Source organism: Pelodiscus sinensis, chromosome 33 (assembly GCF_049634645.1).
Source record: "Pelodiscus sinensis isolate JC-2024 chromosome 33, ASM4963464v1, whole genome shotgun sequence".
Taxonomy (NCBI): Eukaryota; Metazoa; Chordata; order Testudines; family Trionychidae; genus Pelodiscus; species Pelodiscus sinensis.
In genome coordinates, this window is record NC_134743.1 from 8,773,871 (window position 1) to 8,790,959 (window position 17,089).

The window sequence follows — 17,089 nt, forward strand, 5'->3', positions numbered from 1 at the left end:
GACGTGTTAAAGATGGGCTTGGAGCAGCCCACACACCTACCCCCTTGGCACACTGCTGTGACTGCTGAGCAACCCTACCCGTGGCGTGCCAGAGTGCCCTCTGCCTATGGCTGGTGGAGGGCTGCTCCAGCCCCCTCTGGTTAACCATAACCGGCTTACTGGTTAGCCATTCACTTCCGAACTTGGTGTCCCCACTGCTAACATTAGGACAGTGGTCCCCAACACGGTGCCCGCATTTATATGCGCCCGCCAAGTGCTCAGGGCTGGCCTGGCCCCAGGCACGTGGCGCATGTGCGGTGCCGGAGCTGGCCCCGGGCGCATGGTGCACGGTGAGCGCCGGCCCCGGGGGCGCCACGGATTGGCTGCCCGCGCTATGGCCACGTGGCGCATGGGGGGAGCGCAGGCTCCGGGCGTGCGGCACTTGCAGGGTGCGCCAGCCCTGGGCGCACAGCGCTTGGAGAGCGCCGGCCCCGGGCACGCGGTGCTTGGGGGGGGGAGAGTGCCAGCGCTAGTGCCGGCCCCGGGCGCACGGCGCTTGGTGGGAGGCCCGGCCCTGGGCATGCGGTACTTGTGGGGGGGGGGCGGCCCTGGGAATGTGTCTATGGGGGGGCCCCGCCCCCGGGTGCGCAATGGGGGGCTCCGCTCCAGGGCGCCCTGCGGGCAAACAGCCACACTCCTTGGCGCCCGGCAACCTCAAATGGTTGGGGACCACTGCATTAGGAGAAGCCATTGGCTGCCTCCCCTGCCCCGCCCCATTCCTTCTTTGACATTCCCCTGCTCCCATGGGGGTCACGCTGCCCCCCTTTGAGAGCTGATGCTGAAAAGTGCTGGGAAAGCTCGGGGCGATTATCTGCCTGACCCCGGTGAATAGGAGCTGCCAAAGGCCCTGAAGTGTGACAGACCCTGGAGCTGTGACCGGCCCTTTCACCCAGCAGGATGTGCCGAATGCCCCAGGGGACCAAGGGATGGTGGGCGTGGCACTTCAAGCACACCTTGATTTTCTTCTGTCAGGGCTGGGGCATCGGACCGTCCAGGCTGGGTTCCTGTGATTTCCCGCGCGTGCTGGGCAGGATGGTTTCCTGTCCAGTGCAGATTGCTGCTGGTGCGGGACCTCTGCATATAAACGCTGGGTAAGTCCTGGTGGGTTTTTAATGGGCAGTGCCATGTGGTTTGGTAACTCAGGGTGCCCCTGTATAAAACTATGGTACGCCCACATCTTGAATACTGTGTACAGCTGTGGTCTCCTCACCTCAAAAAAGATATTTTGGCCTTGGAAAGGGTTCAGAAAAGGGCAACTAACATGATTAGGGGTTTGGAACGAGTCCCATATGAGGAGAGGTTAAAGCGATGGGACTTTTCAGTTTAGAAAAGAGGAGACTGAGGGGGGATATGATAGAGGTCTATAAAAACATGAGTGGTGTGGAGAGGGTGAATAAAGAAAAGTGATTTATTAGTTCCCATAATAGAAGAACTAGAGGACACCAAATGAAGTTAATGGGTAGCAGGTTTAAAACTAATAAAAGAAAGTTCTTCTTCACACAGGGTGTAGTCAACCTGTGGAACTCCTTGCCAGAGGAGACTGTGAAGGCTAGGACTATAACAGGATTTAAAGAGAAGCTAGATAATTTCACGGAGGTTAGGTCCATAAAAGGCCATTAGCCAGGAGATAGAAATAATGTCCCTGGCCTCTGTTTGTGGAAGGCTGGAGAAGGATGGCAGGAGACAAATCGCTTGATCATTGTCTTTGGTCAACCCTCTTTGGGGCACCTGGTGCTGGCCACTGTCAGCAGACAGGCTACCCAGTACTGCCGTTCTTATGTTAGGGTTCTTGGTTGGGGCACAGGGCAGAGCCCATCGGTTCAGAGCTGCTAAGAGCAGAGTTATTTGCACTTACGTCCCAGCCAGACTCCCTCGTATCTCCTAACACAGGGCTGGGGGGATCCTTTTTTGGGTCGGGGGCCACAGAGAAATCCGTCGGGCCTTGTAGGAGTTGGGCGGCAGGAGTGGAGCTTAGTGCCTACGGGGCCAAGGGAAACAGAGAGGGCACCATGTCCACAGGGCCGGGGTGCCATTTTCCCTAGGGCCTCCGGGGGGGTGGGGGGGGGGGGGGGAGTGTGTCTATGGTCTAGGAGCCAGGGCCCACCAAAGATGAATCTGACCCAGGCTCTGGTTCATCTCTGCAGCGCTGCCGGCCGGTTCCCCCACCTCTTCCCCGCTTCCCGGCGGCTGGTTGCCCCCCGGCCAGCCCCGCTCCCTCCAGCCCCCTCCCAGCCAGCCCTGCTTCCCGGCGGCCGGTTCCCCCCCACCCCCTCTCTTCCAGCCAGTCCCGCCCCCCCCCCGGCCCCTGCTGTTCGGTATTTTTTTTAAACCATCTGGTAACCCTAGCAGGTGGGGGTGAAAAGTGCATGGAAATGCCCGCACAGGCGCGTCTGGGAATGAGATGCTGCTCTAACATCTCCGCCTCTGTTCACTTCCAGCCCCTGCCTCGTGGCGCTGGCCCCCCCGTGGCCTGGGAGGGCTCCCCAGATGCACCATGGCCCGGCATAGCAAGCTGCAGAAGCACGTCCTGAGCCTATACAGGCAGTTCCTGCGCGCCGGCCGGGAGAAGCCGGGATTCCTGCCTCGCATCCAGGCCGAGTTCCGGAAGAACGCCAGCATCCCCCGGGCCGACGTGATGCACATCGAGTATCTGCTCCGCCGTGGCCAGAGGCAGCTGGCGCAGCTCCGAGACGCCAACACCAAACAGATGGGCACCTTTGTCCAAGCCAAACCGGAGGAGCAGTGACCCCTGCTGGTTGGCGCAAGCGTCTGTCTTGTACTGGGACGGTTGGGGGTGAATTCACAGATCAGCCTTCCTGGTTCTCACATCCCTGTGCACCCCTCGTGTCCAAACACAGGTGCCTGGCTTGGCATTTGCTGAGCTAAGGTGTCTTTATTGGCAGCCAAGCTTTTAAACAGTTCAGGTGTGGATGGGTGATCTGGAGGAGATGCTCTTGTTTCCAGGACCTGGTACACAATTCATTCTACCCCTGCTGGCTCCTCTCTTCGGGTATGTCTACACTACAGCGCTAGTTCGAACTAAGCTAATTCGAACTAACGCGTCTAGAACTAAAAACTAGTTTTGCTAATTCGAACTAGCAAGTCCACATTGAGTGGACTCTGAACAGGGCTTAAGGATGGCCGGAAGCAGTGCCAGCAGGGCATCAGAGGAGGACTTAGAGCGTGGAGATGCAGTCTCTGGCTAGCCGAGGGCTGCGCTTAAAGGGTCCCGACCCCCACCCCGGACAGACAGTTCTAAGGGGTGCCCCGCTTGAAAACCAGTCCTGGCTTGGAGTGCCCGGAGTACCCACACTGGGCACATCACACCACTCAGCCATCAGCCCGGCTGCACTTGCCACAGGCTGCCATCTGGGGAGAGGGGGCAATCGGGGGGCTGCAGGAGAGCTTCCACCCCCAGAAGCCTGCAGAGCCAGCCCAGTCCTCCCCATCGGGGGCTCGTACCCCATTCCTCCCTCACCTCCTTCCACTTACCCTTCCCTAGCCCCCCTTCTTCTTGATGTACAAAATAAAGATAACGTTTCTTCCAACATTGACTCTGTCTTTATTGAACAAAACTGGGGGAGACTGGGAAAAGGAGGTGGGAGAGGGGAAGATTAAGGCTGGGAGAGGGGAGGGCAACTAACATGATAAGGGGTTGGGAACAGGTCCCAGATGAAGAGAGGCTACAGAGACTGGGACTGTTCTGCTTAGAAAAGAGGAGACGGAGGGGGGACAGGATAGAGGTCTCTAAAAGCAGGGGTTGGGTGGAGAGGGTGCATTGAGAAAAGTTCTTCATGAGTTCCCATAAAGAAGGACTAGAGGACACCAAAGGAAAGGACTGGGTAGCAGGCTTGAAACTAGTAAGAGAAAGTTGTTCTTCTTGACAAAGCAAATAGTTAACCGGTGGAACTCCTTGCTGCAGGAGGCTGTGAAGGCTACAACTAGAACAGAGTTTAAAGGGAAGTGAGATCAAGTCATGGAGGTTGGGTCCATGGAGTAGTCTTAGCCAGGGGGTAGGAGTGGTGTCCCTGCCCAAAGTTTGTGCAAGGCTGGAGAGGGATGGCACGAGACAAATGGCTTGGTCACTGTCTTTGGTCCATCCCCTCCACGGTCCCTAGGGTTGGCCGCTGTCGGCAGACAGGCTACTGGGCTAGATGGACCTTTGGTCTGACCCAAGACGGCCATTGTAAGCTCAGGGCTCAGGGTCGGGGGTCTCAGTGGACCCCCTTGATTTTCATGCAAACCTGCTCCTGGGTGGCCAGGCTGGCAGCTCTCCTGCCCTAGATGGCCACTTTCCTGTGCCTAGTGCGGAGATCGTGGACGAGGTCCACGATGTCCGCACTAGCCCAGGAATGTACCCGCCTCTTGCGGTCCCGGGCAAGCTTCCGGGAGCCGCCAGCCTGGTCCCGGGAAGAGGGGGTGGGCTGGGGGACATCGGGTGGGTGGCTCTGTGCCGTGCCAGGTGCAGGGTCTGCTGGCTGGGTGCTAGCAGGCTTGTACCTGGCACGGGCACCGTAGCCAGCCCGTGCCCCTTTAAGGGGTCCGGGGCCGGGAGGGGGGCATAGAGTTTCCCTGGTGTTGGCCAGAGTGGCCACCAGGGAAACTTGGGGAGGGCTAGCCTCCCACTCGTTCGAATTAAGGGGCTACACAGCCCTTAATTCGAACTAGTAAGTTCGAACTAGGCTTAAGCCTCGTAAAATGAGGTTTTCCTAGTTCGAACTAAGCGCTCCGCTAGTTCGATTCAAATTCGAACTAGCGGAGCGCTAGTGTAGCGGCTATGAATGTTAGTTCGAACTAACGTCCGTTAGTTCGAACTAACATTGTAGTGTAGACATACCCTTCCATCCTTAGCCAAAGAGGAACAAGCCAGTTAGCCCAGGGAAATAAAAGAAAGGGAGAGCGGTGACGGAAAACCCTGTGTCTGTCATTTTTTCAAATGATCTATCTTGCCTAAAAGCCTGTCAGGGATTGGGCTCTGTTGCAGGAGGTGCTGGCGAAACACTCCGTGGATTTGGGTGCTACAATTCCTGAGTGTCGTCCGCCTTCCTGCCCCCTCCCCCCACCGAAGCGCTTTGGAAGGCTCACAAAGGACAGAGACCTGCCTTTTGAAAATCCGACTCCCCACCGGTGTCTCAAGACAGGCGGCTCTCTCTCGCCAAAAACGGAGGCAGCAGCGTGGGATGACAGGCAGCCAGGTCGCAAGGGGAGGTGCTTTTTAGACCAGTTCCCTCCTGGCACTCCGTACTGCTGCCTCTGTATCAGAGGCAGCAGCACAAGCTGGCAGCAGCCCTTGCCTGGGGGCTGGGTCTGAGCTTCTGGACCTGGTGCAAACTGGAACTGAGCGAGGCTGCCTGCCTGCCTGGCTCCTAACACACTGTAAATGCAGAGCCGCAGAGGGGGTAGGTCCCGCACCCAGCGCGAGCCAGGACTGAGACAGCTGGCCCCTGGGGACTATCGAAAAGTCAAGTAACCGATAAGAAATCATGAGGTTAATTGACTACTCAGTGAATATCTAACGTCCCTAATCCCTTTTCATAGTTCCCCTCTGGACTCTCTCTCCTAAAGCATGGCCCTGAGATCTGGACACAGTGCTCCAGCTGAGGCCTCCTCCGTGCCAAATAGCTAGGAGAGTGACCTCCCATGTCTGCCGTACGTCTCCTACCACGCCCCAGGGCTATGCCCTCTTACTGAAGGGCTTTGTGTCTGAGATCGCTTCTCTCCTAGGCTACGTCTACACAACGAGTTTTTTTGGCAACAAATATGCTAACGAGGCTCTCTATGACACGCAATGTCATTTGCATATTTTCTGCCGATCCGTTTTTGTGCTCGGGGTTTGTGCGCAAAACCAAGCCGTGTGGATGTTTACTTTTTGTGCAAAAAACCCCCTTTTCCCACAAGATCCCTATGCCTGCAAAAAGGCCGACCGATCTTGTGCAAAAAGGGGCTTTTGCCTAAAAAGAAAACATCCACATGGCTTGTTTTTGCGTGTTCTTGCGAAAAAACTTGTGGCGCGTCTACACTCTACGTGTGTTCTTGCAGAAGTAAATTTGCAGTAAAGCATCAGAGAACAGGGCTCCTTGCACAGGAGTTATTCCTCTCCCCACGATGACTAAGCCCCCTTTGTGCAAGAGCTGTTGTGCAAGAAGGCAGCGTGGACGGGCACCAGGGGCTTCTTGAGCAAGACACTTTTATGGCTAAAATGACCATCAGAGCTTTCTTGCACAAGAGAGCGTTCACACTGCCATGGACGCTCTTGTGCAAAAGCCTATGGCAGGGTGGAGGCACTCTTGCACGAGACCTTTTGCGCAAGAACTCCGGCGTAAAACAGCTCTCGTGCAAGAAGCCTGCAGTGTAGGGCAGGGAGCAGCCTATGAGGGAGGGGGAGGGACCCCTAGTAATGGCTCAAACTTCCCAGGGGGGTGGCCAGAGGCAGGACATTTGCCTGGCAGGGTGAGGGGGGGGGGGCGGTGACCTCACAGGGGCTTTGGGCAGCCCTCAGCATATAAGGCAAAGGGCAGGTGGGGAGGTGATGACCTCACAGAGGGACCCACATCTCAGGCTGATAAAAGCGGGGGGCGGGCCCAGGGGACTTTGGAGACCCCCGGTTGCTTTAGCTCTGGTGCGTCTCCTCCTCACGGTTCCTTCGCGTTCTGTGAGTTCCACATCCCGACACCTTTGTGACGAAGGTAAGAGCCCCCAGGGGTTGGATCCCGCCCGGGGCCGGCTGGGTTCCAGGCAGGCCCAGCCCTCGGTCAAGGGCCAGAAGGTGATTCCTCACCTGGGCTGCGTCCTTAGCGCCACTGGGGCTTTCTCCTGGTTGGTTTCCCTTTTCCTCCATCCCCCCACATTTCTGCTCTGTTCTTGCCTCCTCTGTGACCTTCCCTTGCTGCCTCCCCCAGCTTGGGACCCAACAGACTAGCTGAAGGACGGGGGGTGGTTTGCAGGAGCCGTGGGGTGGGGGATGCAGCCCCCATTGTGGGGACTGGGGAGGTGGGGCTGGAACAAGTCTATGCCGGTGTCTTTGGGGAGAACGCTCCACCCCCCACACCTTAGATTCTCCCCTGATTGGCCAAGAAGGGGCTGTTGATGGGCAGGAGACTCGTGGAATGAGGAGTAACGGTAGTTTGAACTAGGAAGCCTAGTTCGAACTACCTAGTTCGTGCCCCGTGTAGCCGCGCTGCACGGGGTTCGAACGAGCGGGGTTTTAAAAATGGCGGCTCCCCGCTTATGCAAATGAAGCCCGGGAAATTCAAATCCCGGGCTTCATTTGCAAGTGCGGTATGCCTACATTACCCTCCTAGTTCGAACTAGCGGGGTAGTGTAGACATACCCTCAGGTCCTTGCAGTGCCTGTGCAAGACCGAACCGATAAGCAAGGGGCCATTTGGGGGCTGGGGGCAGTCGCTCTGGGGAGCTGGAACCCCTGGATTTCGCTCTGCAGGCTGCGCCCCAAGCTCCCCTTTGCTCCCCTCATTTGCAGCATGGCCAAACGTTTTCGGCTGTGGTTCAAGAAAGCCCTGAAGATGGCCCCAGGGCCGGTGGGGAGCAGCTTCTCCGTCCCCGCGGGCGGGGAAACTGGATCCCACCAGCTCGGGGCGACTCGCCCACCGGCCAGGGCCCCCCGGACCTGGCTCCAGAGGCGGCTGGGCAGGCGGGACCCAGCCCAGTGGGGGAGCCGGGTAGGGTGGCTCCGGGGCCTCCTCTGTGGAGAGAAACACCTGCCCCGGGAGCCCAGCCCCCATTACCACCAGGGGGCATCGCCCTGCCCGGCCCCCGGGGACCTGCCAGTCTCCGGGAGCCCCCAGCCCGTCGCTCCCCGCACCAGCCCCTGCAGCTGTGGGTCCAGGTCCGTCAGCAGCAGCGCCTGGGCCTCCAGCTGCAGCCGGGCCACCTCCTGCAGCCGCTCAGACCCAGGTGAGGGGCCGTGAACACGCTGGGCCCAGGGGCTCACCCAGTACCCGGGGGGGGGAGGGGCAGCCCCAGTGTCTGCCCCGCACCCTGGGCAATGGATGCGGGGGGGCTGCTTGGCTCTCTTCTTCCTGGTGGGGGCTCTGCTGAGGGCGTTGGCAGATGTGAGGGTGGAAGGGGGATGGGTCCCTGCGAGGGTCGTGTGGGGCCCAACCTGCCCTGGGTCCCTGACATGGGGGCGCGTGACCCCTGCTGGCCGCTGGAGTCACCCTGGTCCCTTCCCTCCCGCACAGAGCCCCCCTGCGCCTCGGCGGAGCTCTGCCAGGAGCGGGTGGACTCCCGGGTGGAGGAAGGGGCCATCTACGACATCGAAGAGCAGCTCCACACCCGGGACACGGTAGGAACCTTCTCCACACGGGGGGGACCCGAGATTGTCCGGCCCCTTCCCAGCACGTCCCCCCCCCCTCCGGGAGGGGCTTGTCCCTGGGGATCCCCCTGGGGCCCCTTCTCCTGCATGACCTGGACCCCCCAAGCTGGGGGCTCTTGTCATGCACCAGCTGGGCCCCCACAAGCCTGAGGCAGCAGTTGGGGGGGGAGTGTGGGTGCTTGGACAACCGGCAGCTCCCACCTCCACTCCTGGGAGACCTGAGCCCTGCAGCTGTCCGTGGGGGGCAGGCAGGCCCCAGGCTCACAGACTCTCTCTGGGGTGCAGAGCCCAGCCGCCCTGCAGCGGTTCCTCTTGGCCATCCCCCTCGCCTGCCTCGCCGCCCTCCAAAGGGGCGAGGACACCCTGGCGCCGCGCTGCTGCAAGGACACCATGATGGCCAGGATCGTTGTAAGCGAGTCGCGGCAGCCGGGAGGAGGGAAGGGGATACGTGGGGTGGACAGGGGTCTGCCTGGGCCATGGCGGCGGGTGGGGGTGCTGGAAACGGGATGGGTGGAGCCAGGAGGGCTGGAGGTGGACATGGGGAGGGTGGGTGGGGATGCTGGAGGAGGGAGGGACACAGAAATGGGGCAGGTGTGGGGTGCCGGACAGGAAGGGGGATTCGGGACAGGGAGGGGTCTCCCCGGGCCATGGGGGGCTGGAAGGGAGCCGAGCGGGCTGCTGGGGATGCGCCTGGGGAGCAGGGATGAGGAGGTTCAGAGGCTGGTCACCAGGGCAGTGAGGGGCAGGAGACGGCCTGGGGACAAGGATTGAGCTGGTCCCGGTTTGGGAGGGGGGTGCTGGGAGGGGCCCTGTGTCGGGCAGGGGGGCTACAGGGCAGCGGGAGGCAGTGGGGTTGGATCCTGCTGGGTGGGGGCGCTGGCCGTGTGAGCGTCTCTTGGGGGCCCCAGCCTCACACGCCCCTTTGTCTCCTTGGGTCTCCCAGGAGATCATGGAGGACTCGCCCCCCCCCGCTGGTCTTGGCCGACTGCCTCAACGCCGCCTGCAGCCTCAGGTACCGACCCCCCCGCTCCCCGCCGACTCCCCCCAGAGCAGATCCCCTGGCCAGGGAGTGGGAAAGTCTCTGTCTCCTGCTGCTGAATTAACAGCCTCTGCCCCTCTCTCCCGCCAGCACCTTGCAGCCTCCCCTGCGGGCCCAGCTCCTGAGCCCCCTGCTGACGGCGGCCGTGGGACAGACAGTGTCTGGGGACTGGCAGCAGGAGCCCATCCACACTCAGGTACGTCCCTCCGGGCCCTGCTCCCGGGCTGGGCTGGAGCTCCAGACACGAGAGGGGGGCAGAGGGAGGGAAGAAGCTGCAGGTTTGGATCCTTCCCTCCAGGGTTCCCGTTGCTCTCCCGGGGGGCCCGTCCCTTCCATGCCCAGCCTGGGCTCCTCCCTGCTCTGCGAGGCGGCTCAGACCCTGCTCAAGGCTGCACCCCGGAGCCAGCGGGTGGCCTGGATTCCCCAACCCCCCTCTGACCCAGGGCTCCCCCTTGTCTTGCAGCAGTTCATCCGGGCCCTTCCCTACGACCTCCAGGCCCTACTGGCGAGCCTCCTCGCCGAGTCCCCAGACACCGCCCGGCTGCAGCTCATAATGGAGGTGAGCCCCGTGGGGGGGACGGGGCCATTGTCCCTGCTTCCTCGGGGGGCCGAGAGAGGAGCAGTGTCAGTGGCTGGGGGGGGCACAGTCCGAGAGGAGCCCCAGGCTCTGCCCAGAACCGGCACCTCCCTACGGGTCCTGACCTGCCTCTTTCCCCCCCAGCACCTGAGCCCGTGGCTGGAGTCCCGCCTGCCCCAGGAGCGAGCCAGGGCCCTTGGCAGCACCACGGCCCTGCTGGGAGTCGCCACCACCCTCCCGGGGTTTGACGTAAGTGACCTCGGAGCCGGGGGGTCTGGGGCTGCAGGGCGCGGGGCTGGGAGCGTCCCCGGGAGGCAGAGGCAGGGCCGGGAATGGGCTGGGAATGGGCCGCGTTCTCCTTTCCCCGGGGAGGGGCGACCCTGGGCCCTTCAGGGGGGCTCTTGAGGGACTGGGCCTGGGGACTGGGGAGTGGCCGTCAGTGGATCCCCTTGTTCCACCCCCGGAGTGACCCTTCAGTCGGGGCCATTGCTCAGGGTTGTCTCCTCGCAAGGCCGGCCCCGCCCCGCCCCGGGAGGTGTCTCTGTCCGTCCCCCGAGCTCAGACCCGCCTCGGCGGCCGTTTGCATGGGACGTGCAGCCCCAGGATGCTGAGGGACCCCCCCTCTTCTCTCCCCTCAGAACTCCGCCGACTGGCCGAGGATGGGTCACCACGTGGCCCAGCTGGGCCTTTTTATTTCGGACCCATCCGAAGACGTCAGCCGGCTGGCCCGGGAGGGGGTGCACAGCCTGTATCAACTCCTCCTGCACCACAGGGGTAAGGAACCCAGCCGGGACCTGGGCCCCAGGGACACCCTGAGGGTGCCGGCGGCGGGGGGAGGGGACCCAGCCCTTTTCCCCCAGACTGGCCCAAGGGGGGATGCGTCCCTCTGTGTTCCCCTTCTGCCCCCTGTGCCCCTCCATTTGCCCAGGGATGCCTGCAGGGACCCGTGGGAGGGGAAGGGCTCAGACGTGCCAGCAGAATGACCCTGTTGTGTCTCTTGCAGGCCTCAACATCCACCAGGCAGAGGACCTGTGGTGCAGACACTACTACAAAGAAAGATGGGTCCTGGCTCACAGCAACAGCGTGAGGGTGGGAGAGGTAAGGACGCGCTGCCAGGGCAGGGCAGGGCTCGGGGGTGGGGCTGGCTGGGGCCCTCGTGGCGGTAGGAGGGTCTTGGGGGCAGGAGGAAGCTGTGACCTGGGGCAGGGGTTGGGGTGCCGGGTGAGGAGAGCGTCTGGGTGCAGGGTCTGGAAGGGAGTTTGGGGGAGGAGGAAGCTGTTTTAGCCCCAGGAGTTGGGGCCGGGCTCTGGGCCGTCAGCTGAAACCTCCTGTGCTCTTGATTCCAGGTCTTTGGGCAGCTCTTCACACCAGAGCAGGAGAATTGCTTTTTGGACAAGGCTCTGCTCGCTGCCCGCTCCCCCCTGCGGCGCCCCAGCCAGGCCGGGCTGGTCCTGGCCCACGCCCTGCATGGGCAGGCCCATCAGCTCCTGGAATACATGGTGAGCAGCCGGAGCAGATCAGGAGAGTGGGGCAGGGCCAGGGTCTCCTTCCCATCCCCTCAGGGAGTCCCCCGCCCCTTTCCTCAGGCTGCCCCCACCCCACGTCCCTGCTGGCAGAATCCCTCCTGCCCCTGCGAGCGTCCCTGGGGGTGGGGGAGGCTCTGAACACAGAAACTGTCCTAGGAGGCGGGAGGGGGCCGAGGTGTCAGGAGCTCTGGGGGGGGGGGGGTCAGGAGCTCACCCTGCGGGCCTGACGGGGGGTGACCAGAGAGCAGGGGGGAGGAGGGTGGAAATGCTGGGGGGCCAGTTCCCCTGAGTCCCCAGGGATGAATGTGACGGATTCTGCTTCCCTTGCAGCAGGAAGACACCCAGTGAGAGCAGCAAGAGCTGAGGAGCCAGCAGCTGCGTCCCCCTCCCCCCAACCCTCCCAATTGTATTGAATTGTATTTACATTCTCATTAAACAATGTTTCAAAAAACATTTGGATCAGGCTTGGTCAATAATTTGTAATGGGGGGGCCATTTTGGCAACTGATCAAGGGCCACATTTCTTCCGAGGGCTTTGGGGTCTGGGACGGGGTGGTTGGGTGCAGAAAGGAGCTTAGGGTAGGAGCCTGCGTGCAGGGAGGGGGGGTATGATCTGGGGCGGTGGATAGGGGTGCAGGGTCCAGGAGGGGGAATGGGCGCAGGAGAGGAGTCTGGCCTGGGGGAGGGGCTCTAGAGGGGTGCAGGTCTGGGAGGGAGCTGTGACCTGGGTGAAGGGTGAGCAGAGGGTTTGGGGGAGGGGGTGCGGGTGCCAGAGAGGAGTCTGGCCTGGGGGAGGGGTGTCGGGGGGTGCAGGGTCAGGGAGGGAGCTGTGACCTGGGTGAAGGGGGAGCAGAGGGTTTGGGGGAGGGGGTGCTGGTGCCAGAGAGGAGTCTGGCCTGGGGGAGGGGTGTCGGGGGGTGCAGGGTCAGGGAGGGAGCTGTGACCTGGGGGAAAGGGGGACGCAAGTTCAGGTGGTCGCCTGGGACAGGCAGTCGGGGAGGAGACGTGGGCGCCAGGGGCAGGCTCTGGCTGGGGAGGCGCCTACCTAGGCAGCTGCGTATGGGGGAGCCCGACTGTCACCTGAGGGGACGGGGGAGCTCAATTTTCAACTGTGGGGAATGGAGGAAATACTGTGGAGTGGAGGGAGCGACATGCGGGGGCTGAATTGTTCCCGGAGGGGAGATCTCCCTGGCTTGGGGGGGGGGGGGGGCGTTTCCAGCAAAGCCCTCACATAAGAGGGAGACAGACGGGGGGTAGGGAGAGGATGGGGATGGGCAGGGCAGGGCGGGTAGAAATGGGGAGGGGCAGGAGAAGGGAAGGGGGAGGAGATGGAGGAGAACAGGGGATAGGAGTGGGGGCGGGGATGAGGAGCAGGAGAGAGGCAGGGCAGTGGTGGTGATGGCTGAACTATGAGAACAGCTTGCAGGGAACTGGGGGTATGTCTACACTACAATGTTAGTTCGAACTAACGGACGTTAGTTCGAACTAACTTTCATAGGTGCTACACTAGCGCTCCGCTAGTTCGAATTTAAATCGAACTAGCGGAGCGCTTAGTTCAAACTAGGAAAACCTCATTTTACGAGGATTAAGCCTAGTTCGAACTTACTAGTTCGAATTAAGGGGTGTGTAGCCCCTTAATTCGAACTAGTGAGAGGCTTAGCCCTCCCCAGCTTGCCCTGGTGGCCACTCTGGCCAACACCAGGGAAACTCTATTGCCCCCCTCCCGGCCCCGGACCTCATAAAGGGGCACGAGCTGGCTACGGTGCCCGTGCCAGATGCAAGCCTGCCAGCACCCAGCCAGCATACCCTGCACCTGGCACGGCTCGAGCCAGCCACCCGATGTCCCCCAGCCCACCCCCTCTTCCCGGGACCAGGCTGGCGGCTCCCGGGAGCTTGCCCTGGACCGCAAGAGGCGGGCACCTTCCTGGGCTAGTGCGGACATCGTGGACCTCGTCCACGATCTCCGCACTAGGCACAGGAAAGTGGCCGTCTAGGGTAGGAGAGCTGCCAGCCTGGCCACCCAGGAGCAGGTGTGCATGAAAATCAAGGGGGTCCACTGAGACACCCGACCCTGAGCCCTGAGCTTACAATGGCCATACTGGGTCAGACCAAAGGTCCATCTAGCCCAGTAGCCTGTCTGCCGACAGCGGCCAACCCTAGGGACCCTGGAGGGGATGGACCGAAGACAGTGACTCTTGGGCCATTTGTCTCGTGCCATCCCTCTCCAGCCTTCCACAAACTTTAGGCAGGGACACCACTCCTACCCCCTGGCTAAGACTACTCCATGGACCCAACCTCCATGACTTGATCTCACTTCCCTTTCAACTCTGTTCTAGTTCTAGCCTTCACAGCCTCCTGCAGCAAGGAGTTACACATGTTAACTATTTGCTTTGTGAAGAACAACTTTCTCTTACTAGTTTGAAGCCTGATACCCAGTCCTTTCCTTTGGTGTCCTCTAGTCCTTCTTTATGGCAACTCATGAAGAACTTTTCTCAATGCACCCTCTCCACCCAACCCCTGCTTTTAGAGACCTCTAGCCTGTCCCCGCTCCATCTCCTCTTTTCTAAGCTGAACAGTCCCAGTCTCTGTAGCCTCTCTTCATCTGGGACCTGTTCCCAACCCCTGATCATGTTAGTTGCCCTCCCCTCTCCCAGCCTTTCTCTTCCCCTCTCCCACCTCCTTTTCCCAGTCTCCCCCAGTTTTGTTCAATAAAGACAGAGTCAATGTTGGAAGAAACGTTATCTTTATTTTGTACATCAGGAAGGGGGGCTAGGGAAGGGTAAGTGGAAGGAGGTGAGGGAGGAATGGGGTACGAGCCCCCGATGGGGAGGACTGGGCTGGCTCTGCGGGCTTCTGGGGGTGGAAGCTCTCCTGCAGCCCCCCAATTGCCCCCTCTCCCCAGATGGCAGCCTGCGGCAAGTGCAGCCAGGCTGATGGCCGAGTGGTGTGATGTGCCCAGTGTGGGCACTCCGGGCACTCCAAGCCAGGACTGCTTTGCAAGCGGGGAACCCCTGAGAACTGTCTGTCTGGGGTGGGGGTCGGGTCCCTTTAACCGCAGCCCTCGGCTAGCCTGAGACAGCATCTCCATGCTCTAAGTCCTCCTCTGATGCCCTGCCGGCACTGCTTCCGGCCATCCTTAAGCCCTGTTCAGGATCCACTCAATGTGGACATGCTAGTTCGAATTCGCAAAACGCTAATTCGAACTAGTTTTTAGTTCTAGATGCGTTAGTTCGAACTAACTCTGTAGTGTAGACATACCCTTAGCTCTCCCCCAGCTGTACACGCGATACTAGACTGACTCTGGTCTCTCTGTGGCTCCCCGGCTGGGCTCTCGCTCCCACTTCTCCCCTCAGGGTGCTTGCCGGCTCCCCTGCTCTCTCTGAACACGTCCCTGGGGCCATTGTTACCATGAGGTGTCTGGTCCCTGGAGTCCCCTGTGACCCGCTTTATCTTCTGCAAGGGCAGGCGGGAGGCTGCCAGCCAAGTGTTCACCCCCGGGCCATTCACCTACCACCTCACCCGTCGCGTCTCCGGCCCAGGGGACGCTGGGAATTTCTCCTGCTGGTACCAGCACAGGAGTGACAATAAGGAGCTGCTGAATTCCAACCTGAGCCTCTCCAGGACGCTGCGTGTGACCGGTGAGGCCCTGAGGCCCAGACCTGCCCCACCCAGAGCAGCCGGACCCCACTGCTGGGACAGGAACCAGGGGCTGTGCTGAACAGAGGGGGCTTCGGAGCAGCTGGCATATGTGGGCAGCAGCCTCCGTCACACCCCTCCTGCAGGGCAGGGACTCCCTACCCCCCATCACTGTGTCTAGGGGAGCTGGCTGGGCCGGCACAGGCCAGAACAGCCCCAGGTTCTGTGAGAGACTTGGGTGGTAGGCTGGGTGTGGGCTGGAATTAGGGGAGGTGACTGGGGGGCTGGTTGGTATTAGAGGTAGGATCTGGGGGCTGGGATGATGGCTGGGATTAGGGATTAGGTGCCGGGGGCTGGGATTAGGGGAGGGGTCTGGCTGGGATTAGGGGCTTTTGTTATCGCTGAGGTCACTGCCCGGCTGGCAGGGAGCAGGGTGGGGTGGAGTTAAGGGATGGGACCGGGGCCATGTGCCAGTGTCGCAGCCCTGGCCCTTCCTCCCTGTACTGTGAACGTTCCCTGCTGCTGCAGGTGCTCAGGAGGGAGACGCTGCCGCCAGCCCAGGTACCTGCACCGAGCGCTAGGGCTGTTCTCGGCCCCCGAGCTCCCTGAGGGTCTGCCCTGGCCGGGGGCAGGAGGAGGCTAATCCCCTCGGCACAGATGCGATCAGAGAGGCTACGCAATTTGCCCCTCTTCCTCCCAGCACAAGCCTCACAGCTGCTATTGGCCAGGAATCTCAGCCAATGGGAGCTGCAGAGGCGGTGCCTCCGGGCGCGGGCAGTGCACGGTGTAGAGCTGTCTGACCCCCCCTGCGAGGAGGTGGACGTGCCGGCCGTTTCCAGGAGCCGTGCAAAGCCTGGGTGGCCAGGAGCCTGCCTCAGCCCCACTGCACGGCTGACCAGGAGCCATCTGAAATAAGCGCTGCCTGGGTGGAGCCTAACTCCCACCCCAAACCACAAACCCCAGCCTCCTGTTGGATCCTCCTCCCACAGTTCACTCCCTCCGAGTCTGCACCCAAACTCCCATCGCTGCCCGGAGCCCCCTCTCAGAGCCTGCAACCCGCAGCCTCTCCCGCGCCCCACTCCCCAGCCCTCCATTCCTGCACCGTAACCCCAGCCTCAGGCCAGCGAACGTGAGTGAGGGTGGGGGAGCGCAAGCAGCAGAGGGAGGGGGGAGTGGATTGAGTGGGGGCGTGGCCTCCGAGAACAGGGGCAGGGGTAGGTGCGGGGAAGGGGGCGGGGCAATGGTAGTGGCCTCTAATGCCCACACCCCTCCCTTCGGCATCGCTTATGTCCCACGTCCGCCCTCTCCTGAGCCCACAGCCGGTGCCAAGGCCTCGTGCCCAGGGCGGGGTCGCCCCTGTGAGCTGCCAGCCACACTGGGGAGAGGCGAGAGGGTCTGGGCTGCTGTGTCCGTTGCTGGCTCCTGTCAGGCCTTTGCACCAAGTCCTGGTGCAGCCTGAGCAAACCTGGGTCCTTGGGGGGAGACCAAAGTTGTTGAACAAAAAAAAAAAGGGGGGGGGACTCCGAGGACTTGTTAAGCCAAAAAAAGTTAAAATAAAACAGCATTAAAACAGCATGTCCTCTTTAAGTGCAGGGATAGGAACAGGGGAGCGTTGAGCACTAAGACCGCATTGCTTCCCCTGGGTCTTTTGGCTGGCAGTCATTTTGTGCTGGTAGCCTTGGGGAACCAGGTAAGCATGGGGGCTGGGGTCGGGGGTTTTGGGAGCTGGGAGGGGGGAGGCCGGGTGCTGTAGGGTTGCCAGGTGCCCGGCATTTTCGCCTCCTGGCCGGGGAAAAATGCAGAAATTACCGGACATTTTAGGTATCTGGTATTCTCTGAAGCAAAATGCAGGACTATGTAGCACTTTAAAGACTAACAAGATGGTTTATTAGATGATGAGCTTTCCTGGGCCAGACCCACTTCCTCAGATCAAATAGTG

General features: G+C 61.2%; 1 protein-coding gene and 1 long non-coding RNA gene across 2 annotated transcripts in view; one reads left to right on the forward strand and one right to left on the reverse strand.

The window, feature by feature from the left end:
• Nucleotides 1-17,089, reverse strand: part of LOC142823356 (uncharacterized) — a 911,743-nt gene that overhangs the window by 557,772 nt on the left and 336,882 nt on the right. The gene's annotated exons all lie outside the window — the stretch shown is intronic.
• Nucleotides 8,179-15,731, forward strand: LOC142823331 (uncharacterized). Its single transcript, XM_075914260.1, has 6 exons — nucleotides 8,179-8,343; nucleotides 8,659-8,781; nucleotides 9,317-9,385; nucleotides 9,503-9,608; nucleotides 14,928-15,152; nucleotides 15,679-15,731. Exons 1-6 carry the CDS (start codon nucleotides 8,179-8,181, stop codon nucleotides 15,729-15,731), a joined length of 741 nt encoding a protein of 246 aa, XP_075770375.1.